The sequence below is a fragment of the Miniopterus schreibersii genome, assembly GCF_964146895.1.
Source record: "Miniopterus schreibersii genome assembly, chromosome: 10".
NCBI classification, from domain to species: Eukaryota; Metazoa; Chordata; class Mammalia; order Chiroptera; family Miniopteridae; genus Miniopterus; species Miniopterus schreibersii.
Window position 1 is genome coordinate 82,171,300 of NC_138110.1, and position 27,604 is coordinate 82,198,903.

General features: G+C 58.9%; 1 protein-coding gene across 4 annotated transcripts in view; it reads right to left on the bottom strand.

Annotated features, from left to right (window-relative positions):
• The window catches only part of MBP (myelin basic protein), a 50,384-nt gene that overhangs the window by 20,522 nt on the left and 2,258 nt on the right, over positions 1-27,604 (bottom strand). For 2 of the 4 annotated variants that reach the window (XM_081149392.1, XM_081149391.1), the window contains exons 2-4: positions 22,025-22,115; positions 7,370-7,806; positions 889-966 (exon numbers count right to left, since the gene is read on the bottom strand). In XM_081149392.1, the coding sequence (XP_081005518.1) occupies positions 889-966; positions 7,370-7,806; positions 22,025-22,115 (606 nt within the window). The remainder of the gene's footprint in view (positions 1-888; positions 967-7,369; positions 7,807-22,024; positions 22,116-27,604) is intronic. The other 2 variants (XM_081149394.1, XM_081149393.1) reach the window with 1 other exon arrangement.

Consider the following 27,604-nt stretch of genomic DNA (forward strand, 5'->3'; position numbering starts at 1 on the left):
CTCCCACCGACCCTCCCAGCACATGGCACAGCCCTCAGTGGGTCCGAAGCGGAGGGGTCCCCAGCGCTGCCTCCCCTGACCTGGGCTCACCCACCCTGTCAGAACAAGCTCTCTTTCTGTACTGAGCACCTGTTGCTATTTTCTGCGTTCCCCAGGTGCCCAAGCCCAGCGCCTGCTGTCTCCTGAGAGTGTCGTCGGTGACCGGAGCTGGGGCGCGGGCGCCCACCTTGTGTGAGCGGCCGTCCGACCCAGGGCTGACCTGGGGCTGACCCAGGGCCTCCTCTGAGTCACCTGCCCCCTCCCTCCCTGCTGCCCACACGTCACTAGTGCTCTGAGCAGTGGCCACCTCCACACGGGAGACAGAGGACGGATGACAACCGTGTCCTCCAGCCCCAGGGAGCTCAGGTGAGCTCAGGTGCCCGCGCCCCAGTGGCACTTGTCCCGTAAGACGTTAAACCACTAACATTTGTGAGCGCTCAGTGCCTGCCTGGCATGGTTTCCAGAGAGCTGTGAACACAGGTGGTCAGCGCCACGGTCACAGGTCACCTCCCTAGGGGTCGCTGCTTCTGCCCTGGACCCCGTGGAACTGCCCTTGGCCAGCTCACTCCAGGGGCTCATCTGCCGCCCCGCCCTGACCCATGGGCCTTCTCCACGCAGGACCCAGGCGGAGCCACCTCCCCCCGGACTCTGTCTCCACACACCGTCCTTTGCCGGCTTTCCCCAGGGACTGTCCCCTTGCTCTGCCAGCCCGTCCTGCGGACACCGTGTGAGACCAGCTGGGCCCCCTGGACAAGAGCCTGCCGGGCAGGGCCTCGCGGGTGGGGCCACGGCGGGGACACGGGCCCGCCGTGTGGCGCGCGGAGGAGCTGGCGGCCGAGTGACTCTTACCTTGTACATGTTGCACAGCCCGGGGTGGCTGCGGGCATGAGGGGACAGTGGGCTCCTGCCCTGCTTGAGCCAGGGTACCTGCCGGAGGGACACAGAGTGGCCGGTTGAGTCCATGAGGCAGCACCCTGAGTCCTCCACAGCGTCCCCTCCTGACCGGGCTTGGTCGGACCCCAGGCGGTGAGGAGGGGCCGGTGGGCTGATGTTAGAGGACCTGGGCGTGAAGGTGAAGGGGGGCCGGGGGGCACAGGGATTTGAAGACGGCGGCTCCGGCCCGAGGACTCCAGGGCAGATGGACGTCAGAGGTCAAGGAACAGAGCAGATTTAGGGAATTCTTTCCTTTAGCGTCCGTTTTGCGGCTCTGTGTCTCATTTTTTTTTTTTTTTAAATATGTTTTTATTGATTTTTAGAGAGAGAGGAAGGGAGAGGGAGAGAGAGATAGAAACACCGATGTGAGAAACAGCACTGATCGGCCGCCTCCTGCACGGCCCGGCCCTGCTGGGGACCGAGCCTGAAGCCCGGGCCTGAGCCCTGACCGGGAATCAAACTGAGCGGCCCAACGGCTGAGCCCCGGCTGGGCCCCGCGTCTCATTACGGGACCGAGTTTTCTTAGAATCGGAGCCGGCATCGGGCTTGCAGGGGACAGCAAGGGCAGCTTGCGGTCCGAAGCCCTAAAGGGCTCTCTGGCGCCTGACGTGGGATAAACGCGTCACATCGGCGTATTTGCAGAGTTTAACTTGCCTTCAGCAGGTGGGTCAGCTCGTACTGGACTCACGGTGGAGACCACGCCTGCTGTGGGGACGTGGCTGTCGCCGTGGCCCCTCAGGGCAAGGACACCGTCTTCGCGGCGGCCAGCACGCCGAGCTGCGGCCCTTGCGGACGCCCTTCCTTGCTGGTGGGGACGTTTAGGAGCCTGATATTCATAGGACTGAATATTCCTGGACACGGGCCACGCACCCGCCTTAACTCGACCATCATAAGTCTCCCCAAAGAGCATTTGCTGCCATCTCATCGGCTATGAGACGGTCCCCGCGGCGCTGAGCGACGTGGCTGGGACAACATTGTCACAGGGCCGAAGCAAGTGGCCGGAGACACCCCTCTCCTGAGACTGAGCCCAGGGAATGGGGATTGAGGGAGGGACAGGGACAGGGACGGGGGCGGGGAGGGGGAGAGGCAGGGGACAGCCCGGCAGCCACGGTCGGGAGACAGAATCCGCGCCGTAGGTTCCAGGGAAAGTCCTGAACTGGCTACAGATAAGACGGGTTTTAGTAAACGGGTTAACTGGTGGCTATTCGTGGACATAAACAGTTGTTATGACACAGAAACGTGTTATTGAATTCCAGAGATGTTACTGCCGGGCGAGCACCCGGGCGTCAGGAGCCCGGCCGCAGGGCTCCCTCGAGTGTCCCCAGACAAGAGGCCATTTTTCTACCAGCAGAAGCGCCGGTGGCTGTGACCCGTGGTGCCGGGACTTACGTCAGTGGGACGGTTGTTTATTTCAGGGCAGGTGCCACAGGACCAGCCTGTGGCTGTCTCCGCCTTGACGAGGCCCGGCTGCCCCACAGGGAGAGGTGGCCTCAGAAGGTGGGGTTCGGGCGAGTCTGCCTTATACGTGTGTTCACGAGGCGAGGGGGAGTTTTCTAATTTATTTCTCCTCTAAGACGAGTGGGGAACACTTTTTCTGCCAAGGGCCATTTGGATATCATAACATCATTCGAGGGCCATACAAAATTATCAACTGAAAAATTAGCTGTGTTAAAAGCTCCTAGATTTATTGAATTTCAAGTCCCGCCTGCGGTTGCCTTGGCAGGGCCAGACACCCCCCACCCCCGGTTTAAGACAATGCCCCGTCCTCGTGAAGAGGAGCGTCTCCGAGTGGTGTTTGGGGAGCCCTGGGGTGGGCTGAGGGCCCTCGGGTCACACGGATGTCGGGGTGCTGGCCCTGCAGGTGGGGCAGGAGGGGCTGCAGCCCTGAGGTCGCCGGCCCTGGGGACTGGCCGGGTACAGAAACACAGCCTTAGCCCTGCCTGGCCCAGAGGGGACAGGAGGACGGCTGTCTCTCTGTCCATGTCCCTGGCAAAGGAGCTCAACTGCTGGGAAAAGCAGAAAGTCCTCGTGGGAGGGGTGGGAGCAGGAGCCACGCCCGACCCGGGGGAGACCAGGGCTCGGCCGGCCTGGGGCAGGGACCCTGCTGGTCAAGCCCCCGGAAATGGGGACCCGTCAGGTGGGGTTTTTCCTCTGTCTTGTCTCCCTTTTTACTACTTTCTGGGCAGCAGGATGATGTCAGGGCATTTAGGAGGGTCCGACACCACGGGAACCCCTAAAATAACATCACCCCAGGCTGATGAGAGGCTCCCACAGTTCCTGAAAGTCCCTTTAATGCTCCACGTGCGCCCCGTGGGCGGTTTTCCCCGAGGTGACAGAGCCTCGGGGGTCAGGCTCGGCTCCCTGTCAACCCGGCAGAGCTGCCGCCACCCGGAGCAGTCGGCGATGAGGGACAGAACTGCCCTCGGGTGGGGCGAGTGGAAGGCGGTGGACGGCCGAGCCCTGCGCCCAGCCCCTCCGGGACGAAGGCGCGGAGGGAGGAGCTGTGACCCCGGGCGCCGCGGCGGGCGCTGGGGCCGAGGACTCACCTGTGGTGCCGGATCCAGAGTCTCGGGAACAAGTGTGCTTAGTAAGGGAGGGACACGCAAGGAATCCACAAGCAATTAGTACACCACCCTCGGGCTGTTAAAATGTTTAATAAATGCACAAACACGAAGACATAGATAAAAGCAAAGTTTCATCACAGAGTCAAATGGGAATTTCATTAGCGGCGGCAGCCGCCACCCTCAAGGACATGGCAAGGTCTCCGCTGACATGGGGACGAAACGCACAGTTTAACTGGTTTATCTAAGTGACGGGGGACAACCGAGGTGTGCGGACGAGGGGAGGACCGTGGGGAGCTGGGAGCTGAGCCAGGACACCCCTGATCGATCGCTGATCGGGGAGGGCACTTCGAAAGGGATTCCTGCGGGAAACCCCCAGACGCCTTAGCGGGTGCAGAAGCAAACGCACCCACCGCCAAAGGTCATTGCCACAGAGACTCCCGGAGACTCCGTGGGTCCCACGTGCGTCACTGCACCTGCGGGTGAGCGCACTGGGCGGGAGGGAGAGGGCAGGGCCCCGGCCGTGCCCTTGGGGCTGGACGTGCCCGTGGGGGTGGGGGTCCCACCGTGTCCTGCACACCGTCTCGGTTACGCTCCCCGCAGGGCTACAGGGTTATCCCTCCGCAATCAGGGCATCGTGTTAACAATGGGGAACTAAGTTACCGTAGAACTAACCTGTGGCAAATGAAATTAAAACGCGATGGAAAAATCAGGAAGCAGGACACTGGTTAATCAGCAGGACTGGTTGGACCCGTGGCGTCGGGCGACGCTGTGCAGCCGACATCAGGGCACAGAGGTCACACTGGGGAAGGGAGGGGACACGCGGCGCCTTGGGGGCAAAGCGAGCAGGACTAACGGGAAATCGTCAGGGCAGACGCCGGCTCGCAGGCGGTGTCGGGGGGGTGCGGGAGGGACAGACAGACCTGTGGGCCCCGGCGTCCCCACCCGAAACTGCCCAGGGCTGTGTGTCCAGCTAGTTACCTCGTCAGCCTCCTACTGGAGCTAAAGAGGGACAAGCTCGGGGTTCCCGGGCTGTGGCCAGCGAGGCCCGAGCAGCCACGATCGGTCCCTGCCCTGGCCCAGAGGTGAGGCCGGAGGCGCAGGCCCCAGGGACGGGAGGGGGAGCCACTGCCTCCGACAGACCAGCGCACCCCGGTCTCCGTCCGCAGTGCCCAGCTCTCCCCACCCGCCCACACTCCAGGGCTGGGGGGCCTGGCTCTCAGCCAACCTCAGGCGTCCCCCCTCCTCCAACAATGCGCCTTTCACTGTGGCCCTCGAGGATTCTGCCTCCTCAGGGAATTCGTCCTGCACTTTCCCTGAATGTCAAGTCCCTGCCGCCCAGAGGGTGGGTGCTGGGTGCATTCCCGGGGCTGGGGGCGGCTCCAGCCCGGGCCCAGAGGAAGGGGGGCACCCAGGGCAGCACAGGCCGCCTCTGTCCAGGCCTCGCTCCGCGCCGTCTGCACAATCCCACCAGGACACCCCTCTAGACGGGCGAGCAGAGTGGCTGCTTTCCCCAGACACACTGGCCGGAGCAGGCGGCTGCCGGGCCTGTGGGCACCTCTGGCATCCTGGGAATCGGAGCCGATTATCTTAGAAACGGTGAGAGGGCCTTTCATGGACAGCCACCGGCCTTTGGGTTCCCTCATTTTCAAGCTTCAACCCAGAGGACCCTTCTGGTGCATAAAGCAAGGGCCCTGCTGAGTTATAGAAAGCACACGACGGAAGCAAAACCGGAGCAGGCCCCGGAAGCCCACCCCGCACGGCCCCGCATGCTTCTGGGGCAGCCGTGGGCACATGGCTGGGCATCGGGGCGTCCGGCTCACCCCCCTCCAGTGTTTAAAAGCAAAAGAAGGCTCCACAATCGACAGGCAAACTGAACAGCCATCGCCAGGGGTCCCCCTCGTGCCATCAGCAAAGACCCCGCAGCAGGAGGCGGCTCCACCCGTCTGTGAGAAGCAGCCACGTGGTTACACTGCCAACTCTGACCCACGTCCGGGCATCAGAGGGCAGAAGGCTGGTCATTTCTAAACCTTTATTCCACAGTCATCAGGATACACGGGTACTTCCAAATGTCTACACCAATTACTTAAGCATTGTTTTCATTTTTAAAAATCCCGTGAAAACGCTTCTAATTTTCTGGATTCTTGATAATCTGGCAACACTGTTTGCGTAGCAGAAACTAGAACCTCTTCTTTGAAAATACTGATGCGCGTAAGAGACTTAAAGCACTAAAGGCTGTAGCTGTACGTGAAGGAAGAACCGTGTGTCTCTAGTCCATTTGCGATAAAGCCACACTGATGGAGGTAAACACGTTCGCGATTTTATTTAACTGAAACCACAGCCCTGACAGGAAGTTTGATTTATGACATATGCTCTCCAGCTATTTAATCTTTTCCGCACAGTTTAAGCATCTCTTTCCTGCCCCTGGGTTAAGCAGAAGAGTCTAAGCTTTCGGAGCCGGCGAAGCCGCGCATGTGGGCTGCTGAGCGGGCGAGGGAGCCCCCCGGGGGCCGCAGGGCGGTGGGTCCGACAGCCGTGCTTGGAAAAGCAGCCCAGGCTGAAGCTGGCGCTAGAAGCCGGTCGGGGGACCAACATTTCAGGGCAAGGGGAGACGCCCCAAAGTAAAGGAACAGATACAACAGGCCCCGGAGGAACCAACCGGAAAGGACGTCCCCGTGCCCTTCAGACACACGGCGCTGTTCACCCAAAGTGCTGACAAGCGAAGGCGCCCCCGGCCGGGACCCCAAGGCGCCGACACATCTGCACAACTGACACCTGTCGTCTCCGACAAGCTTACGACTGCCAGTCACTTAAGCATCATAGTCAGAGGCGAAAGCACATTTCGGAAACTCCTCCACTCCCGGGAGCCCGGGGGTTCGGGACGCTGCTCCCAGGCCGGGGCCCTCAGCTCCCAGGCCCCTCAGAGCCTCTCACCCCCCAGGCCCCTCGGAACAAGCACAGTCCCGGCTGCAGACACGGCGCAGCGTATGGGGCCATGAGCCGGGGACACCCAGTAAGCCGGGGATTGTGGAAACCCTCTCCTTCCACACGCCCCGGCCACCCGACACTCAGCCAGCCACGTGACCAGCCACGTACTTGTCCCCGAATGCCACTCGGGGATTAAGGACGCGTCGGCCACAGAGGACCTGTTCACACCGAGTTCAGGACACACTTGGAAACTGGACCCCGGGAGGGACACTGTTCCTTGGGATACATTTTAATCTACAGAACATTTAAATAATGAAACTTCATAGACTCTATATTCAAATTACCGGAATCACAAAATAATACAGTTTCGATTCATAGAGGCATTTGCCGGCCCGTCTTTCCTCTTTCCCTCAACACCGCAGACCAGGGAGGAGGTTCGCTCGAGGCGGATTTAGAAGGCGAGCTGGCTCCAAAGTCCTCAATAGCATGATTGTTGCAAATCAACGCCGAGCGAGCGGCGCTCAGTCCAGGAGAAAAGTGAGCAGAACCCAGGGCAAAGCCCAAAGCGTGGGCGTCAGAAGCAAAATCAGCCACGAAGCCCCCAAGCCTGCGACACGGGAGACCCGCGGGCGTGGCCAGTGCCCGCATCCCCACGGCCCCCGGGGTGCAGCCTGGAGGACGCCCTCGCATCCCCGAGCCACATCCTGGCCGCAGCCCCCGGGGAGCGGGGGGAAGAGGCGAGTTTAAGCGGAAACACAGGGGCGGCGGCCCCGGCCCCTCCCGCGGGCCGGTGAGCGTTTCCAGAAAGGACAGGCCCTACCCAGCTGAGAGGCACCTCCTCTGGGGCCCAGGACACCTGGCTCCCCTCCTTCCATCTACACGGACGGCTCCTACTCCTCAGAGCTCACCTTGCCCGAGCCCCGCTTGGGCACACCCCTGTCACCTCCAAAGAAGCGCCCCAGGGAGTCGAGGAAGCCCGTGTCCCGGTGCCTGGGGAGGAAGGCGTGCTTGGCATGGTCCAGGGTGCTGGCGGAGGCCAGGTACTTGGACCCGTGCCTCTGAGAGGGTCTCTTCTGTGACGCCATCACGTCCGGGCCCTCGGGAGCGGCTGCACTGTCCTCTTGGATGGTCTGGAGCTCGTCCGACTCCGAGGGCCTGTCTTTGAAGGTGTTGTCTTCCCTCCCCGGGGCATCTCGGGAGAAGAGGCGGATCAAGTGGGGGCGGCCCCTGGGGTCAGCTGGGCTGGCGGCCGGCCAGGCATTCTTCGGGTCCACTGTGCGCTTGGAGTCTGTCACCGCTGTGTCCGGAGAGGGGCTCCCATTGTTCTGGTCCACAGCTGCCTCCCCTGCAAACAACAGTGAGATGTGAATACGGGCCGTGCAAAGCCGCGGGGACAATGCTGCTTTCTTCCCGGGCTGCTCAGCGGGTCTCCTACAAAACCCGCTGACGGTCCCCGCCATGGCGCCGTGGCGGCCCGACTGCCCGGGCAGGGACCTGGGCTGGGCGCTGGCCGCAGCTCCGTGTCCCAGGGACCGGCACAGCCCGTCGCTGCAGATTTGGGACCTTGCACGAGGCGGGGCCGCCGAGCTCCCAGCTAACCGTCAGGGTCCCTCGGGGGCCGCCCCCGCCCCGTTTGGGGAACCCAGGATGGCGGACACCTTTAGGGGACTTTCGTGATCTAAAAGCCCCTGGGGCACCAGCTTCCGGGTCGGGGGCGTTTATCTGACACACGGAATCGTCAGTGCTCCCGGGGGAAAGGGAGCCTCCCGATGCCTGTCTTGATTCCTGCCTCAGAGAAACGGGCATTTGGATTCCGTGTCCGGATCCACCGGGGCCTCGCAGGAAACGCGCTCAGGACCTTGTGCTCCGGCTTCTCGGCCGGGAGCAGCAACGCGCGGGCGTCTGCGGGGAAGGGCACTGGCGCCGTTTCCCACCTCGCTGCCTCTCGCAGACCCGCAGCGTCTGTCGGGAGCAGAGACACACCCGTTTCCCTCAGTCACAACTTAGGTTCGAATGAACGTCGGTCAGTTTCCTCGCAGAGCTTCGCTTCCCACCTACGGGAGGCGGGGCTGCGCACACTTTCTGGAACACGGTCCCCTCCCGACCGTCCCACGACCTGTTCCCCGACCGTTACCCACCAGCATCCGTCCCGCCATTCAGCTGTCTAGCCACCCATCCCTCCAGGCATCCTGTCACCTCCCCACCCACCCATCTCCCACCCACCTTATCTACCCACCCACCCACCCAGCCAGCCAGCCAGCCAGCCACCTACCCACCCACCTACCCACCCAGCCACCCACCCACCCAGCCAGCCAGCCACCTAACCACCCACCCACCCACCCAGCCAGCCAGCCAGCCACCTAACCACCCACCTACCCACCCACCCACCCAGCCAGCCAGCCACCTAACCACCCACCCACCCACCCACCCAGCCAGCCAGCCAGCCAGCCACCTAACCACCCACCCACCCACCCACCCACCCAGCCAGCCAGCCACCTAACCACCCACCCACCCACCCACCCACCCAGCCAGCCAGCCAGCCAGCCAGCCACCTAACCACCCACCCACCCACCCACCACCATTCACCGAGCACCTAATGCGCTAGCGTCCTGTCGTCCTTTTCAGATTCTGGGTGACAGTGCTGAACGGGACGGGCCCTTGTCTCAAAGCGTAGAACAGAGCGTCGGGATGGGCTGACTGATGTGCCCTCCTGCCCAGCAGTGTGCCCACGCCCTAAGCCCTGGTACCTGTGAATGGGACCTTATTTGGAAACAGGGTCTTTTGAGGGCGTCATCAAGTTACGATGAGGTCAGACTGGAGGAGGGTGGGCCCTGGTCCTTCTAAGAAGAAGGGGATTTGGACAGACACACGGGGAACAGGTCAGGACGCAGGCAGGGGCGGGGTGGGCGTGTTCTCAAGACAGGACGCCATGGCCGCCAGGGGCACCAGCAGGCGGAGAAGGGGCCCTCCTGGGCCTTCGGGGGGCGTCTCCTGCCACCAGGGCGCCTGAGCCTCTGGCCTCCCGACGTCAGGGGAAGAGGCGCCTGCTGTTTTAAGCCTCCAGTTTGCGGTAATTTGTTACGACAGCCACAGGAAATGGAAATAATATGCAATTTCATACCAAGTAATCATGTGAAAGAAAACAGAGCAGGGTAGGGGTCAGGAAGGGCCCTGAGGGACATCGGGGAACATGAGGCTGTGGCCACGTGAGCACGGGGCGGGGTGGCTCCCGCGGGGGGAGGGACACTGGGATGGGGCCCCCGGCGGGCGAAGCTGGGCGTGTGCCCCAGGGAGCAGCAGGAGACCCGGGCCTGAGGTGGGGGGGGGAGGCGAGCTGGGAGCTGGGGGACCTCGGCCGACTGCGAGGGGCCCCCAAGGGCGAGCAAGGGGCTGGCCTCTCCCAGAGCAACGGGAGATGCCAGCAGGCACGCGGGGGGCAGACTTCAGGTGAGCACAGGTGGGAGGGGCTGCTGTCCAGAGAGAGGAGGGTGCCCTGGGGGCAGAGGGAGGGGACCACCCAGCCACGATCATGCCCAGAGGGGTGACACGGGCTGTTTCCTTTGTCACCTCTACTTGAGAGGGTTTTATGTCCACAACACATACTTCCCCACAAACAGCAACAGGAAAAACGTTCTGCTCTCTTCCAATAAAGTCACTAGGCACCTGTTAGCTACTCAGGACGCCGTGGGTGGGCGGTGGGTGGTTAGGAAGGGTCAAGACGCTGTCCCACGAGGGGCAGTCATCACTCAGTCGATGGACTGGCCTGTATTTGCAAAGCAGAGTAACCTCCCAGCGAAAGCCCCAGGCAGACAGTGGGCGCCAGGAGCAAAGTGACCCCGGCCAGGCTCCTGGGAGAGCTGCCGGGCGTGCCTGAGGCGGCCACGCTCACGCCTTCGAAACGCGGCACACAGAGCCACATCCACGGACTCAGTGCAGCCCCGTGGGAACGCCAAGATTTACAACACGCCTGTGAACACATCGCACCCCAGCCACGTGAAGGAACCGTCGCCCCCACGGAGCTGGGGGTTTGCAGGGTGTGAAGCTAATTCCCCGGTCGCCACAGCTCAGAGCCCGGTTTTCTAGCTGAGCTTCGGCTTCTGCAGCAAATAGAGTTCACGCAAACGTGGGGGGAAACAGCGCCTACTCTGTTCAGGGTGAAACGCATTCGCTGAGGCGGGCGCATCTGAATACCAACGTTTCCACCACAGCTGGGCTTTGTGTCCCTGAATGTGGCCGTTTGTGAGGTGCAGAGACGGGCCTCTGTGCCCCGAGAGTAGCTTCTCCTGCACACAAGGGGAGGGAGAGGTCAGAATCGTGGATGTGCCACATTTTCTGAAGGCCAAGCGCAGATTGTCAATTAAATCAGCTTTAACCACGTTGCAGCCACTGCCCCACATTCACGGAGCCGAGCCTGCGGTGCAGTGTGTGGGGCTGGGATCTGATGCTACAGGAACGTCACCGACCACGCTCCCCTGCTGTGCAGATTCTGCAGGAGCCTGCAGAAAACTTTAAAAAAAATTTTCTTTTTAATCTTCACACAAGGATATTTTTCCATTGTTTTTCAGAGAGAGTGGAAGGGAGGGGGAGACGGAGGGGAGAGAGAGCGACTGGTTGCCTCCCTCATGAGCCCCAAATGGGGAGGAGACTGAATTTGCAACCCAGGTGTGTGCCCTCGACTGGGAATCGAACTCGAGACTCTCTGGTGTGTGGGCCGACGCTCTAACCACTGACCCACACCAGCCAGGGCAGAAAGAAAATTTCTATAAAAACAAACGCCATCACCTCAATCTAATTTCTAGAATGAGCCCCAGAAAACTTCGGTGGGTTTGTACCGGCCTTTGAAGGGGGGGACACTAAAATCCCAGAATGGCAGAGAGACCTCACCACGCAGGATGGCGACATCGGGGGACGGCGTCAGCTATGTGAAGAGACTGACAGCTGTCATGACTGAGGGGGCTGCAGTGGCCCCACTTACACCCTGTGTCCGGCTGCTCCCACCGACGTCACCCTTGCGGGGACGCAGGATGCCCACCTCCCGTGGCTTCCCCCAGGCCCAATAAACCAGGGTGCCTGTGGACAGCACCCCAGTTCTGCTTATAAAACAGTCCACAACGGAGCGGGTGACAGGTAATTCACTGCCCGCATAGCTGAGGTTCGCCCGTCCAACTTCCACACTGCGAGTCAGATGGGGACAGGAGGGGGCCCCATTCGGCAAGGGGCCTGTCTTGAATCCACATGCCATGAACCAGGCTGCGAAGCTCCGTGCCGCGGACACAACCTCAAGTGAAAGCCGTGGAGCCCGGCCTGCTGTCCAGAGGCCTGGGGTAAGGGGGCGCCTGCTGAGAGCACAGGACCATGCTTGCTGACCCCCGACTGCAGACGAGGGGGCCCTGGGGGTACCTGCGCGTCCCCAGCCTGCCCGGCAGGCTGCTCTCCACGGGCCCTGGAATTCGCAATGTGGGCCCGCGCGGAAGAGGCCCTGCCTGTGTGCAGAACGCTGCTGTCCCGGCAGCCTGCACGGGGTCACCGCGGGGGGAGGCAAACAAAGGCCTCGGTGTGGCCCTGGGCCTGCTATGGCAGAAATTCTGCATCTATGAGAGGCACGCGGCCGCCTGCTGGCTTCCGCAGAGATTTCTCTAAAACCTTTTCACAAACGAGTCTTATCAGCCCACCCGCTCACACGAATGCCTCCTTTGTGTGCCCAGAACATATAGTTTTTATTTGCTCTAAATAGCTCACCCCTCGAACCCTCCCACAGCAGGATCGGGCTGGGGGCTCCACTGTGTGCATCTCGGGTCCTAAGTTCCCTCATCGCACAAAGGGGGTGACAGTCCATACGCTCAGCTTCCCAGGCACCGGTGGCGTAAAGATAGTGGGATTTAAAAAGAGCCTGGTATGCACGCAGGGTCTGCTCCATGCGCACCTCTGGCGATTCTCACAGTGACTTAGTCCCGACAATCAGGACCTTCAATGGCCACAGAGAAGCAGGCTGTCCCCGGCCGAGCTCCGGGCCCTGACCTGGTCACTTTCTTCACTTTGGCTCATTTCAGCCCTTCGTCCTGGTCGTCCTCCCAATGGCCCTGAGATGCTCTCATGTGTCCTGTTATCAGCAGCAGTTTCCTTCTTTCTTTTTAAAAAATATGTTTTTATTGGTTTCCGAGAGAGGAAGGGAGAGGGAGAGAGATGGAAACATCAGTGATGAGAGAGTCACTGACTGGCTGCCTCCTGCACGCCCCCTGCTGGGGATCGAGCCCGCAACCCGGGCATGTGCCCTGACCGGGAATCGAACCCTGACCTCCTGGCTCCTAGGTCCATGCTCAACCACTGAGCCACGCCGGCTGGGAAGCCACAGCTTTTATTACGTGAGAGGAAGCAGCTGTGACCTCGACTGTGACCTGTGTGAATCAGTCTCACCTGATATCAGGTACCACACCCTGAAACTCCTCACAGCATCTCTGGGCGGGAAAAGGTTGGGAGGAATCACATTCCTGGCCCAGAGCTCAGCCCACCACGTCCCGTCAGCCATCGGGTTCCCCCCAAGCCACCAGCGCAGGCTCAGGAAGGACAACTCAGCCCAGAGTCCAGTCCCAGGTGTGGCCCAGGGTGACTCTGGGCCAGGGGCCTCACCCAGGGTGCTTGTCAAAGTGGAGGAGCCCTGTCCCGGCTCTGGGCTGCCTCAGGTCCAATCCCTCCCCCAACCCGGACACAGCTCCCACTGTCCTCCCCAGGGACCTAGGAGATGTCCCATGCTGCCCGCTTCCTTTTGTGGGCTCGAAATGCCCCAAGAAGAGCTGAAACACGTGCCCCAAACCACTTGACCTCCTGCACGCACGCGGTTTGAGTGGTGCCTATGGGGGTGGCGCTGGGCATTTGCTGGCATCAAATGAACAGGGAGCAGGAGTCCAGATTTAACTCATTTTGACTCTTAGCTAGAACATAGTATCAAGTTAACCATCGCACTTCTAAAAGCATTTCCGTTACTCTGTAAGTATTCGGGGGATACTTTTATCATTTGTTACCTGGGAAACAGTCAGAAACAGTAGCCATTTCTACACTCTGTGTTGCAGGACAGGCTACCCCATGGGCTACAATGTAAAACTTCACCGATACATTGACTCTTGGGCATTTTAGTAGAGGGAGGGTTACTTTCAGATCTTTTCTTGGGGACAGTGGCAGGTCTGTACTGCAGCACTGTGTCCCTGGGAGCCCCGGGAACAATGGTGTCAAATGTCTGGAGCGGGGACAGGGTCACACACAATGCCTGCTTTTCACAGCCGCTCCCAGCAGAGGAGGTGCCCGCGGTGCGGCTTGTACCAGCCCGCGGCAGCCTCTGCTATCTTTTAAGGATAAAAATAACTTGAAAACTCTTCAAGTAAAGAAATATTCCATGAAATACTTACAAAAAACCCTCAGACAGTAAAACATGAGCTTTCAGATTGAGAAAAGGTGGTCGAACAATTAGACATGGGAATAAAGGAGACATTCCAAGACTTTTATAATAAAGTATCTGACTAAAAAAATGGAAAATAGCCCCTAGCTACGTATCTAGTAGAGACAGATACCCTAAAAGATTTGTTTATGAAAATTCTAACCTGATCACAGTGGGAACTTATGATAATCTATTATATATATATATAAAATAGATTCTATCTATCTATCTATCTATCTATCTATCTATCTATCTATCTATCTAATCTATCTATCATCTATCTATCATCTATCTATCTATTATCTATATCTATCTATCTATCTATCTATCTATCTATCTATCTATCTATCTATCATCTATCTCTTTATTGATTTCAGACAGAGGAAGGGAGAGGGAGAGATAGAAGCATCAATGATGAGAGAGTCATTGATCAGCCGCCTCCCGCATGCCCTCCACTGGGAATTGAGCCTGTAACCCGGGCATGTGCCCCGACCAGGAATCAAACTGAGATCTCCTAGATCCTAGACTGATGCTCAACCACTGAGCCACGCCCGGCCAGGCATGATAATCTGTTTTTATGTTTTGGTGCAAGAACTTCAAATAGATCGATAATTTCATAAGGAAATGATCCTTTATAGAAAGTGAACACTCACATGTCACAATAAATCCATGTACATATGTACGGAGCGTGTGTGTTACCAAGTTCTCCAACATGGAAGAGAAATTCTCCATGAATTTCACTGTGACATTTTTAATTTTAATCATAGAGAAAGCTTGACGTCATTTCCTACAAGGTCCCAGGTAATTACCAAGGGGCCTGGTTTCTGAGTCGCTAAGTGTCATCGGTCAGGCGCTGCAGCAGGCACCCCCGGGTGCTGGGCTGGTGTCACTGCCCGGCTCAGCCCTGGTCGCCCAAGGCCAGCATCGCTCACGGTGGGGCTGGAGTGCGTTACAAGCTCCCTTTTCCTGAATCTCTACAAATGTCCACATGCGGTGCCTGAAACGCCTTCGTCAGAAAGTGTTACTGGGGATAAAGCTTTTCATTTCCACTTGTGCATTGAGATGGGCTGAGCGGCCGACTGGCAGTGATGTGAGGGTGTTAGTTTATCCTCGTGGTTCCACGTGGAGCAGGGAGGAGTGAGAAGGGGTGTAGGACACGCAGGCGGGTCCCTCCCGCCCGTCTAACACTCGGCTCCCACGGTGCCGCTCGCGTGCCCTGTGCTGGGGGGACTCTCAGGCTCCAGGGCCTCCTGGGTCTTGTCCCAGCAACTCGGCCTGACCTTTCCTGACCCCGGCTCCTGCTATGGGTACGGTCTTAGCCCCACTCACGTCACTCTCGCGCACCCCCCTCTGAATCTCTGACCCTGCTCTGCACCCGCCCTCGTGGCCACACAGTCCTGCCTCTATGTGGGGGGGGGGGGCGTGTCAGCAGCTCTCATCGCGGGGCGACTAGTGACCCCTAAACGCCCCAAGTGAAGCCGCTTCTGTAGCCAAGGAAACAAGCTCTGGTTTCATTTTCGCTAAGTCACCGAGGCCCATGTAGCAACCAAAATGACAGGTTCCCATCGTCCCCATATTCCGGTCCTCTCACGACTGCGGGAAGTGACGTGTCTCAAAGTCACCTCCATCCCACGGAGACACACGCAGACTCGCAAGCTCCTGCATCAGGAGGCAGACACTGGCCCGGCCCAAGTATCACAGCTAAAGGACGTCACTGAAGCCAAGCACCAGGAGCACAGGGCTTGGGGCCATGTCACACCTGCAGGTCACCGTATTTCTGAGCAATGTGCCTGAGTCCCTCACTGCCCACCCCGGGCCTCCACCAGCCCCGTCCCTGCCCTCCTGCCCCAGGTGGCAGCTGCCTCGATGCTGAGCTCTCCCCTTTGTTCCCTCGATCCCCTGGCCTGGCTCCCCGCCTCCAACAGGGCCACAGGTATTTATTCCCCTAAGTCGGTTTTAATGAAGGTAAGACGACAAGGGTTGGAGGCGTCCCCGGAACAAAGCGCCCGCACAGCCAAACCAGACCTGTTTCTCCCGAGGGGACACTTGAGGGACCTCCTTCCTCCCAGTCCTGTCGCAGAAAAGTGGCAAGAGGCCGCCTGAGCAACCGGAGAAGACATCTGCCCGGAGATCTCACCGAAGTCACTAACTCCCCTCAACCTTCATTATGGGAAAAACTGTCTGCAGGGGCGGCCGCTCCCGGGCAGAGCTGCGGTGACCGGCCTCAGGCACCAAAAAACTGTCCCACTGGCTGCCCCTGCGGACTAGCCAGGACCCCCCCAGGGGCATCTGAACCCGCACAGGGAGGGGAAGAGATGACACCACCAAGGGGCGCAGGTGGTCCTGCCCCCTCCGGCCCATCCTTCTGGCGTGTCCGAGAGGGTAAACGAGCGTGTCAGCATGTGCGTGCGTGTGTGAAGGTGACCATGTATGTTGTGTGTGCGAGTGAGCGTGTCAAGTTCCCCGTCACTGCCGGGAGCTGCCTTAGCTCTCGGGGAGACAGACACCCCCCCACGGGGCACCCGGCCGGTCACCTGGCGTCTCGGGGGCACAGCAGACCACGGCCCCGTCCCCTCGAGGCAGCCATCGCCTGTCGCTGCGCCCGTGGCAGATTCTGTCTGCACAGTGCCAGCCGCGGGCGAGGGACCGCGGGTCAGGACACTGCCCACCCGTCTGCGCTTCGCGGCCGGGTTCCAGGAGAAAGGGTGGGTGCTAAGGGACAATGTTTTGGAGCAGCTTAAATGAAGTTTCAACAAGAGGTAAATTTTCTAATGAGATCAGATGACATTGAAGACGGAACCGCCCGGCGGGGCGCTGCTGCGGGGGCGGCAGGAGGAAGGCGGGCGTCGTCTCAGGCAGGTCATCTGGGATGGGAAGTGGCCGGGCGCAGCCCTGAGACAGGAACGGCCTGGACACACCGTGTCGACCTCAGGGGATACTCTGATTGCAATGCACCGAACTACGTCCATTCACCTGCACCTCACCCGCCGGTGGCTGGTTTACACAGCTCTGAACTGCTTTCTACGTCCTCAGCGAGGACATTCTATCTGCTAACACCGTGGCACATCCATGGTGTGTCCTAAAAGCCCCCTGCCACTGTCATCACGGCTCAGGTGCTGAGGTCACCCGCCGGCACAGGTGTGGGGCTGCTTCGGCGCCTCTGGATCCTTGGTGTGGGGGACCCAGGGCCCAGCAGCAGGAATGGGGCTGGTGGCACTGAGAGGGCCCGGCAGCCACACAGGGTGGAGCCTGGGCAGAGCCGGGGACCTGGTTCTCACCAAAGCCTTTGATCCCACGTGCCTCAGGGCAGGTGCGTGGGGGCTGCACAGGGCCAGGGCCAGAGCTTAGCAAGCTGTTCCTTTCCCTTTTTAAATCCTCACCTGAGGCTGTATTTTATTGATTTTAGAGACCGGGGGGGGGGGGGGGGGGGAGAGAAACACCCGCGTATGAGAGACATTGATCGGCCGCCTCCTGCACACCCCCTGCTGGGATCAAACCTGCGACCTGGGCATGTGCCCTGACCGGGAATCAGACCAACAACCTCCAGGTGCCCGAGACAAAGCCCAGCTGAGCCCACCAGCCAGGGCGAGGTTTCCTTTTTAAAGACTTGTTGCTTCAGTTTAGAAAATGATGGTGCTGCTCCGGGAGGAACAGGGGGAGGTGGGCTCACTGACCCGCGGACTCACGCACTCCAGCTGGAGCCGGGAACCAGAGACCCAGGGTTAGGCGCCTCCCACGCTGCAGGGGGCGGACGCGGGACTCGGCGGGAGAGGGGTGCGGAGAGCTGCCTGCCGGGCCCTCTGCAGGGACCGTCCTTCCCTTGGCCGCCGACCAGGCCAGGGCCTCGGTGGCTGGAGTCGGGAGGGGACAGTCCAGCAGCCACACTGTGGCTCCCACGTCCACGTCACAAATCCCGCTGGGTGTGGGTGAGAGAAACAGTAACTTTTGCTGATGGAAACCTAATATGGGTGCTTTCAAATCGGGACCCGAGGCCCAGCAGGGTGGAGGGCGCAGAGTCCTGGGTCTGAGCTGGGGCCCCCACTGCCCACCAGCCACGCCCATCACAGCTGCTATTTGTGCCTTGGGAGGCCTGTGTCCCTCTTTGTTCTGGAGCCTGTTCAGTTGTCCCTTTGTGGCTCTGCTGGCCTTAAGTGACCCCTCGCCCTGCATGTCGTTTTGAAGGCCAGGACCTGCGGGGTGCAGCCGTGGCCTCCTCTCTCCCAGGGTCACCCTGCGGGTGTCCCATCCGCTCGGGGTGCACTGCTGAGTCACTGCCCCTGGGAACGAGCCTCTGTGGTCCTGGACCCAGCAGGACAGGGGTGCTCTGCCAACCAGGACACAGCAGGGGCGCCCCGGCCCCCGCCTGCCCCACCGGCACAGGGCCTCCCTGCCAGCACACAAGGTGCCGCTCACCCGCTTTCCTGGGCTGGGCCTCGTCCCTCCTCACCGATCTCCCCTGTGGAGACAGCGCGAGGCTGGGAGCTTGGGAGCTCAACCCTCCTTGGAGACACCGCCGGTCTCTCTTTAGAATGTGAAAGAGGGACTTTTGTCTCCTAAGTTGAAAACCCAGCAGAAGCCAAGCACCAGCTTCCCTTGTGACCAGCTAGTGTGGCCTCAGGGAGCAGGGGACGCCCGCAGGGCCTCTGGTGTGTGTGAGGACACTGCCCAGCCAGAGTCTGCGCCTGCTGTGGGGACACCTGTCCTTGTGGTCAGTGGGGACACCTGCAGAGCCGCACTCTCAGCAGGGGCGTCAGAAGGGCAGAGGGGACGTTTGAGGACTCAGCCCACAGGAGCCGTATGAGTGGGGCTTCACCGCCCTGCGGATTCATATTTACAGTTAGAACAACTACACCAAGCGCAGCCACGTCTGCAGACACCGTTTCTATGGAAACAGTGCAGTGAAAGTGGTCTGGGCAACTCGTGCTCAAAGAACAAAGCAACTCACGGAGTATCAGAGATATTCCGTTGAAAGGTCATTTATACACATGTGTGTGCAAACACGCACACGCACACCCACCCACACGCACACACACGCTCACATACACACACACGCACACCCATCCACACGCACACGCACACCCACCCACATGCACACGCACACGCACACCCACCCACATGCACACACGTGCACACCCACATGCACACACGCACACACGCGCACACATACACGCACACACACGCTCACATACACGCATGCTCTGAGGCAGAGGTGCACACACTTACACGTCAGCTGCTCGGCAGCAGCCCAGAGGCAGAACGTCTCACAAATCAAGAGCTCAGCCCTCAGGCCGGCCTGAGCGTGGCTCAGCGGTTGAGCATCGACCTGGGACCCAGGAGATCGGGGTTCGATTCCCGGTCAGGGCACAGGCCCGGGTTGCGGGCTCCATCCCCAGTGGGGGGCGTGCAGGAGGCGGCCCATCAGTGACTCTCATCATTGATGTTTCTCTCTCTCTTCCCCTCTCTGAAATCAATAAAGATATATTAAAAAAATAACAGAGCTCAGGTGGTCGGGGCGTTTTTCACGGAGTAAGGCAGTGCGCAGAGGCTGTCTCAGGAAAGCAGGGGCAGGGCTCCAGGGTGAGGTGGGGCCCCACCGTCACTCCCTCCCTGGCAGATGCCACAGGCCAGGCCCCAGTGACCTCACCACCTTCAGGAAAATGAACCTCAAAGCGGAAAACCCAGCAAAAGAAGAAACGACATGTGCATATAACCAAACATCGAGCTCGTACAAGGACCGTTACCGGTCAGGACGGGTTTCCGAGAGAGGCCCACATCTGGAAGGGGCGGCGTGGGGTGGAGACCGAGCCACGGGCACCCCTCTGGCTGTCACCCAGGCGGCAGTTCACGGGCTGCTCTGTTGTTGGAGCTGCAGGACCAGCGATATAGAGATAATTCCAGATGATTCCTAGTGATTTCAGGAGAAGTTTGCCCCGGCTTTTGCACAGGACTGAGCCTGTAGGGTGCTGTCGGCGGGAGCAGGGAGGCGGTATTTCCTGATTCAGGTGTCCTCCCGATGGCCCCGTGGGCCCCAACTGGCCTCATCCAGCCGGATGGGCCCATCCTCACAGCTCTGACCTGGGGACCTGGGTCCCCTGGAAGGAGCCACAGGGGTTCGGGAAAGAGCCGGAGCGCCCTCTGTTGGGGACTTGACTCCTTGGTCAGCAAAACTGAGGGAGACCCAAGGTTTCCGCCCTCCTCTGAGCCCCATGACTGGGAACTAGGCGGGGCGGGTGGGGCGATGACACAGTCCTTCCTGCCTGGTTTTCAGGTGACGAGGACAGTGTGTGTCACGTGTGGGGTGTGTGGTTCAAAAAATGCCAGTGACGAGCCTGCCGCAGACAACCTGCTTCCCCAGAGCTTAGACGACAGCTTCAGATGCTTCCTTCCTCTCCGGGTGGCCGGGCGAAGCCGCCCTGGAGTGTCCCCGCCAGGAAACCGCCACAGAACATGACTCGAAATGTGCCCTGGTGTGGGGCGTGCTGAGATCTGTAGCCCTTCATGGGATTTCCCCGTGAGATGGAAAAGTAAATGAAATTCCAGAGAGCGTGGCTGGGTGGGCGGGGCGCTGGCCCTCACGGAGCCAGGGGGCGGCGGGTCTGGTCGCGTTGCACCCCAGCCCGGCCGCAGACCCTCCAGGTCCCCGGGTCAGTCCTCAGGGGGGACCCTGAGCAGCCGAGGTAACACGGAGACCTGGAGGCCGTGTGACTCGCAGAAGTGAGTCTGTGACAGACAGTGGCCCCTGCTTACTCCTTATAGCCCCCGATTCCCCTGACGCGGGGACGAAATGATCCGCAGGCACTGGGAGATGACAGTGAAGTCGATGCTGGTGACCCGGGGCTCAGAGAACACCACGGAGGCCTGGCTCCCTCACTCGGGGAGTTGCTGTTGGTCAAGAAGAGGCCTCTTGTGTGAAGCGGGAGGGGACCACTGATGTCACTGAGAGTGACATGTGCGCAACACTTCATAACGTAAAGGAATCCGCACGGATATTCCCCAAGGCTCTGCAGTGAGGACGGCCGGCGGGTTCCTGGGCTCCCTTCACCGGGTGGCTCCGCACCCGCAGGCGGGGCTTCTCTGGCTGCCAGGGGCAGAGGGTGGGGACTGTTGGGCCCACCGTCGGCACTGCACAGGGTTGTCGGGCTCCGGGTGGTGGACCCAGGAGGCATCCGGCCACCTCGCTCAAGGTCGATGGAGTAAGGACGTTGTCAGGTCCTCCACTTCCCTCTGTGTGACTCGGCCTTGATCCCCTATCGGCTGAGCAGGAGGTGGAGGTGCTGGGGAGGGGACCGTGTCCTGACCCCAGGAGCCGAGCGCCGCAGGTGCCCGGTGCGCGCCTCGGCTGAGGTGGAACCACGTCACGGACACCGCACAGGCCGAGCCTGCTCTGCTTATTTCTCCCAAAAAGACAAAGCTGAGTTTGTGACGTGACTGGAATGTCTGCATCTCTGTTGTTTTCACATTCAACTCCAGCTAATAATTCTCCAGGTGGAATATCTACCTTTGAAAGAGCCTCCCCGCCCCGTGGGGTCCCGAGTGAGACCAAGGTGGGGCCAGGAGCCGTGGTGTGAAAACCGCCCGAGAACCTGTCTGTTCTGTCCCGGGAACAGAGATGCGGACACCCAGAGGCGACCTGTGTCCCCAGGGCACCACGAGCGGGCGCAGTTTACAGAAACAGTTACTTCCCAGCACCTCCTGAGCCCTATTTTGTAGTTAAAATAAACAGCACAGTAGCCAGGCTCCGGGCCAATCTCACTTTCTCATGAGTGATTTTTTATGGGACACTGTTCGGCTCCTAATGTCCACACGCGATTGAGCAAACCAGAGAAATATCACACAGAAGAGAAAATCTGGGAAATCCAGGCAAAATAAAACAGAACAGGCAGGAAGAAGACAGGCCGGATCCCACGGCCCCGGCGCGGGTCCCTCAGCCTGGGCAGTCCCGCGGGAGAGCGGACTGGGAGCGAGGCTGCGAGGACGGGCCCCCCGACCCCGTTTCCATAGAGCAGCACCTTCAGCACCGAGAACAGGCCCACAGACGGGCCTCGTACTAAAGAAACGGGGCCTCCCCCAGCGAGGGGGCACCTGCACACGCTGTCCCGCCCTAGGAACCCGTCTCCCGGCTCCCGTCACATACCAAACACGTCGCTGTCTCCCGAGGGCTCCCGGGAGAGCCCACGGAGGTGCCTCCTTTCCTCAGACTCCCCTCCTCTGTGACCTTCGCCATCCTGGAAAACAAAAAACACACGGTGTTTTATCAGCAAAACAATTCACTGCGCTGCTGCCGTCAATCCCGGAGCAGACGGTCACGGTCTCGCGTCGGTCGCCAGCTGTGACGCGGTCCGGGCCCAGGTGGGCTAGGAGGGACTTTTTCATATCTACCTATTTAACTTGAGAGGAGAGCGACCTTGGAACAGGAAGAATTTCTTGGCAGTTTCCGCTGACGGCTATAAATTCTCGCCCACCGTGCTCGTTTCTCATCTGGCTTCTACGCGGGGGTCAGTCCTGCGCTTCCCCAAGTCCAGAGTAACAGCTTCCTTTGAGAAGCACTTAACACCGGCTGGGACCACGGCCTCCACTGGGGATACACCTGTGCTTTCACATCGAAAATCAGGTCGCCCTCCGACCCACGGCGTCCCCCGGTGAGACCCGGGGGCGCCCTCTCCTCCTCGGCGGTGAATGAAGTTGAGTCTCGGGGGGGGCGGGGGGGCATCTCGGGTTCAGCGTGAAAGCTGATGTTAAAGCGAAGCCCTGGAGGCCGGTCTCATGGTCACAGCTTCCTGCTCCCTTGCTCAGGCTGGGGAGGCAGCGACACCTGCCTCTCACCCCCGCCCTGTGTGGACGTCTGTCCTGTGGCCGCACAGCAACCACCGTCCACTAATGACCTAGAGAGGCCGCAGGCGGGACCCAGAACACAGGCGACGGGCAGGATTTCAAACCTCACCCACCTCCTGGGTCTTGTCCCCTCTCGGTACCGGCAGCCGGCACACAGTGGGCGGGATGGGGCAGGGGAAGTACCTGCTGCCCTTGGAAACCTAGTGACTAATTTCTATCCAAACAGGAAGCTTGTCCTGAGACCTGATACTGTTGCTGTCCCACGAATATAAAAATATCCCCGTGACTAACACAGTTTCAATAAGTGAAGTGTCTACAAGCAAAACAAACAAAACCAAGACCAATGTGTCAAATGCAATGGAATTTTCCTGATAAAGAAATAAGAGCTTCCCCAAGTACTAAGACACTCAGGTGTACAACCAAGGGCCAGTCCCCCAGCCCAGGGGCCCCCGAGTGTCACCGTGCCAAGCGTCCTCATTCCCAAATGTGTCTGTGGCTGCATTTGAAGCCATTATGGATTTTTCTTCACAGCATTTGCTCCAATTTTCCCTCCCATCAGCCTGAGGACGTGGGAGCTGACCTAGTAAGAGCCCACTTCCTTTCCCAGAATCACTCCAGGGGGCAAGGCAATGAGGAAAGGTTCTCATAATTACGAAAGTAGAATTAAAGCATTTCCTGATATAGACAAGATTTATTTTTCAACAGCATTGGCACAAGATTCACCATAAATTAGGCCATTTGCTGCATCCCAGCACTTTATTTATTACTCAACGGTTTTCATTCGCGTGTGATTAAAATGTCTGGTTTGGCCGATCCGTTCTCTGCTGGTGGGTGAGCCCCGCGGCAGCTCAGCCTTCAAGCCCCCTGCGAGCCTGGCGGCCCTCCTGCCATTACCCAGAGTGCAGTGCAGCCCTGCCCCCCACCCTTTGGCTCCTCAACGTGCCGAGGGCCCCTCCATCCCCCCGTCTTTGGTGCAAGCTGAGCTCACAGCCTCTGTCATCTTCTCTGGTTCCACATGGCCGACCTGAACGGGAAACTGTGGGGTGGGGTTTGTCAGCTTTAGTGCTGGGAGAGTGTAAATTCTCTTTAAATAGAGGAGTGGCCTGTTTCTTGCATTTTCTAAAAACCTTCCCTTTCAAAGGCTTCCGCTTGTGGTTGGGATGACAAGTGTTATCTACAGGCGGGAGCTCGGAGCGCCCCAGCGGTGGCCGGGGGTCCTCCCTAGTGGGCAGGCGTTTGTGCTCAGGAAAGACTCGCTCTCAGCAGATTCACAGGAAGTCTAACCAGAGGTCCCAGTGGGACCGAACAGCCTCGGGGGTGGAGCTGGGCTCTCCCACTGCTCTCGGGTATCAGGGGCCCCGGGTGAGAAGACCCAGTGAGTCAGGGCAGCCCTGGGGTGCAGGGGTTAGGGCCACCCTCCTGTGGTGTAAACTGTGGGGTCAAATCTCAGTCCTTCCACCGTGTGCGAGTGTGTGTGAGTGTGAGAGTGTGTGAGTGTGTGTGTGTGTGTGAGTGTGTGTGAGCGTGAGTGTATGAGTGAGTGTGTGTGTGCGAGTGTGTGAGTGCGAGTGTGTGTAAGTGTGTGAGTGTGTGAGTGGAGTGAGCGTGAGTGTGTGTGTGTGAGTGTGTGTGTGTGTGTGAGTGTGAGTGTGTGTGTGAGTGTGTGTGTGTGAGTGTGTGTGTGAGTGTGTGTGAGTGTGTGTGTGAGTGTGAGAGTGGAGTGAGAGTGAGTGTGTGTGAGTGTGTGTGTGTGAGTGTGTGTGAGTGTGTGAGTGTGTGTGTGAGTGTGTGAGTGTGTGTGTGTGAGTGTGTGTGAGTGTGTGTGTGTGAGTGTGTGTGTGTGTGAGTGTGTGAGTGTGTGTGTGAGTGTGTGTGAGTGTGAGTGTGTGTGTGAGTGTGTGTGTGTGTGAGTGTGTGTGAGTGTGTGAGAGTGGAGTGAGCGTGAGTGTGTGTGAGTGTGTGTGAGTGTGAGTGTGTGTGTGTGAGTGTGTGTGTGTGTGTGAGTGTGTGAGTGTGTGTGTGAGTGTGTGAGTGTGAGTGTAATGAAAACAGTTGTTACAATGTTGAGCTTGCTACTGGGCGCTTTTGGTTTGTTTCTTTTTGCTCTAAGCTGGGTTTGGATGCGTAACAAAGGAAACCAGGAAAACACTGATAGTTTTTGGGATCAAAGTAAAGAACCTGAAGAGACGTGAAGACCAGGATCGTGTGACTGGCTCGCCTCGAAGATACGTCCCCTTCTCAGAGGGTGGGGGCAGGACGGGCACTGAGCCAGGGCAGAGGTGGCCTGCCCAGCGCGGGAGTCTCCACGTGGGCTCTCGTGATGTTCTGGTCGGGCCAGCCCTGGCCGTGGGCGTAGCCGTCCTGTGTTGTGGGATGTTCAGCAGCATCCTTGGCCTCTACCCACCGGAGGCTCATGGCACCCGGCAGCTGTGACGACCAGGCTCTGGCAAATGTCCCCCCTGGGGCGCGGGGGGGCCTCCCTGCTGAGATGCACTGGTCTAGACAAAGATGTATCACCGAGGAGGCAAAACCTACAAACCCACTCATTCGTGTACTTTTCGTAAGTCATCCAAACGCTACTTTTAAAAGATCAATCTGAGAGCAGGGACAGCGGGACAAGGCAGAGACCGAGGGGGAGAATCAGGTGGAATCCGCCATGAAAACAGCGCCGCCTACGCCGTGGTTTCTCAGACGTGAGCCTGAGATGGGCTCTCAAGGCACCCGACCTCCCCAAGGCTAGAAACTGTTGTCTGCCAGGGACACCACCGAGAAAGCGAAGCCACAACTTCGAGAACGGGGGAGGTGTTTGCAAACGGTTCACCGCACAAAGGCCTAGTGTCCAGACTATGGAAAGTGCTCCTGCGACTCAATGACAGCAGCAGCCACACAAAACAATCAAAAGACTAATAACAATGGTCGGCGAGGACCTGCCGAAGTCAACACTCATCAGCTAGCTGGGTGGGAGAGCATCGTGGAAACAGCCCGGTGGCGGCGCTCGGAGTTCATCACGCAGGTACCCCGGGACGCACCACATCCACCCCCAGGCACGGGCCCAGGAGAAATGAAGACAGACGTCCACACAAAGGCCACACAGGAATGTCCACAGCAGCATCATTCATAACGCCAACAGGTGGAAACAACCCAAATGTCCACCAAGCAATGAATGGGAAAATTCCCAGAATGGAGTATCACTCAGCGGTGAAAAGGAACGAAGCGCTGACGTGCCTGCAGCGTGGATGAACACGGAAAGCATAATGCTCCGTGAGACGGACACACGAGAACACGCTGCACGGCTCCACATTCAGGGAGTGTCCAGAACAGGCAAACCTGCGGAGGCTGCAAGCACATGAGCGGTAGACTTGGACTGGCGAGCTGGGGGGGGGTAGTGACAGCTAATGGGCATGAGGGTGTCTTTTAGGGGTGAAAAATGTTATAAAATTAGATTGCCACGATGGCTGCACAACCCTGTGAATATGAAAAAAACACCACATTGATTTATGAATTTAAATGAATAAATTGTATGGGCCGTGAATTATATTTTGATAAAACCATTAAAAAGAAAAACCAATCTGCACCCAGTAGCCAGGGCCCGGTGGCTTTGGGCTGGGCATGCGTCTCGGGGGCCGGGGCAGTGACCTGGAGGAGGGTCACTCCCGCTCGTGCAAGCCGGCCGGACCTCAGTGGAACCTGTGTGCGGCTCGGTGCAGGGCCCAGGGTTGGCCTTTGAAATGTGGGAAATGGAAATTTTGGAAGACTGACTACTCTCTCTAATGGCTGCTCCTGGCCCGGTGATGAACTTGAAGGGATTTATAAATAAAGGCCAAGAAAATGCTTCCTACTCAACACTGAGGACCCCAGAAGAGAAGCGCAGCCTCAAAGAGCTGAGACTCAGCCGCAGGACTCCTTTCCTGGACCCGCCGATTCATACGGCATCAGAGGAAACACAGGCAGCACTGTTTGTTATTGTCTTTGCTAATTCTCACCTGAGGATATTTTTCCCATTGATTTTTAGAGAGAGTGGAAGGGAGGGGAGGAAAGGTAGAGAGAGAGGGAAAGAGAGAGGGAGAGAGGGAAACACTGATGTGAGAGACACATCAATCGGTCGCCTCCCGCACGTGCCCTGACCAGGGGTGGGGATCAAACCTGCAACCCAGGTACATGCCCTTGACGGGGAATCAAACCCTCAACCCTTCGGTGCTCTGGCTGATGCTCTAACCACTGAGGCACACTGGCCGGGGCCATAGGCTGCAACTGTGATCACACGAAGTCCCTGCCCAGAGTCGGTGACTGTTAAATGAGTGACTGCGTACAAAGCGGGTAACAGGGTCCTGCCCTCACTGAGCGGAGTCCGTGCTATATCCCACCATGACTTATTTCACTGATATTCATCTTCTGACATTCCCCACACTTCAGAGAAGCTGGAAATAAACTCTATGAGTAACAGGCTCTCAGGTGCACGTCAACGCAGGGAAGGCAAGAAGCACAAGAGAGGAATTTCCCAGAACTCTAACTGCGCCTGCCGTCCGGCTTCTTAGCTCTGAATTTAGGGACAAGCCCGTCTTGCAGAGGAAAGATCCCCGGTCTGTGCAGAGCCCCCTCTTCAAAGCCGAGCTCTGCTGTGATCTGATCGGGGGGGAGGGGAGCCCCGGAATAGAACCTGCCCTGACTCGCTCCATCAACCCAAAACCAGTCACCGGAACTTCAATAACCAACTAAAGTGTCTCGAGAGCTTCATACCTGCAGGTGCTGATGGACGCGGGTCAGTAAGGTCAAGAGTGTGAATGGGGCGTTTCTGCAAATGCACTTGCAGGCGAAATTTCACTTTTCAGGCCACAGACCTTCCCTTGTTTCATATTTGACAATGAAAGTAACTCAGGTTACA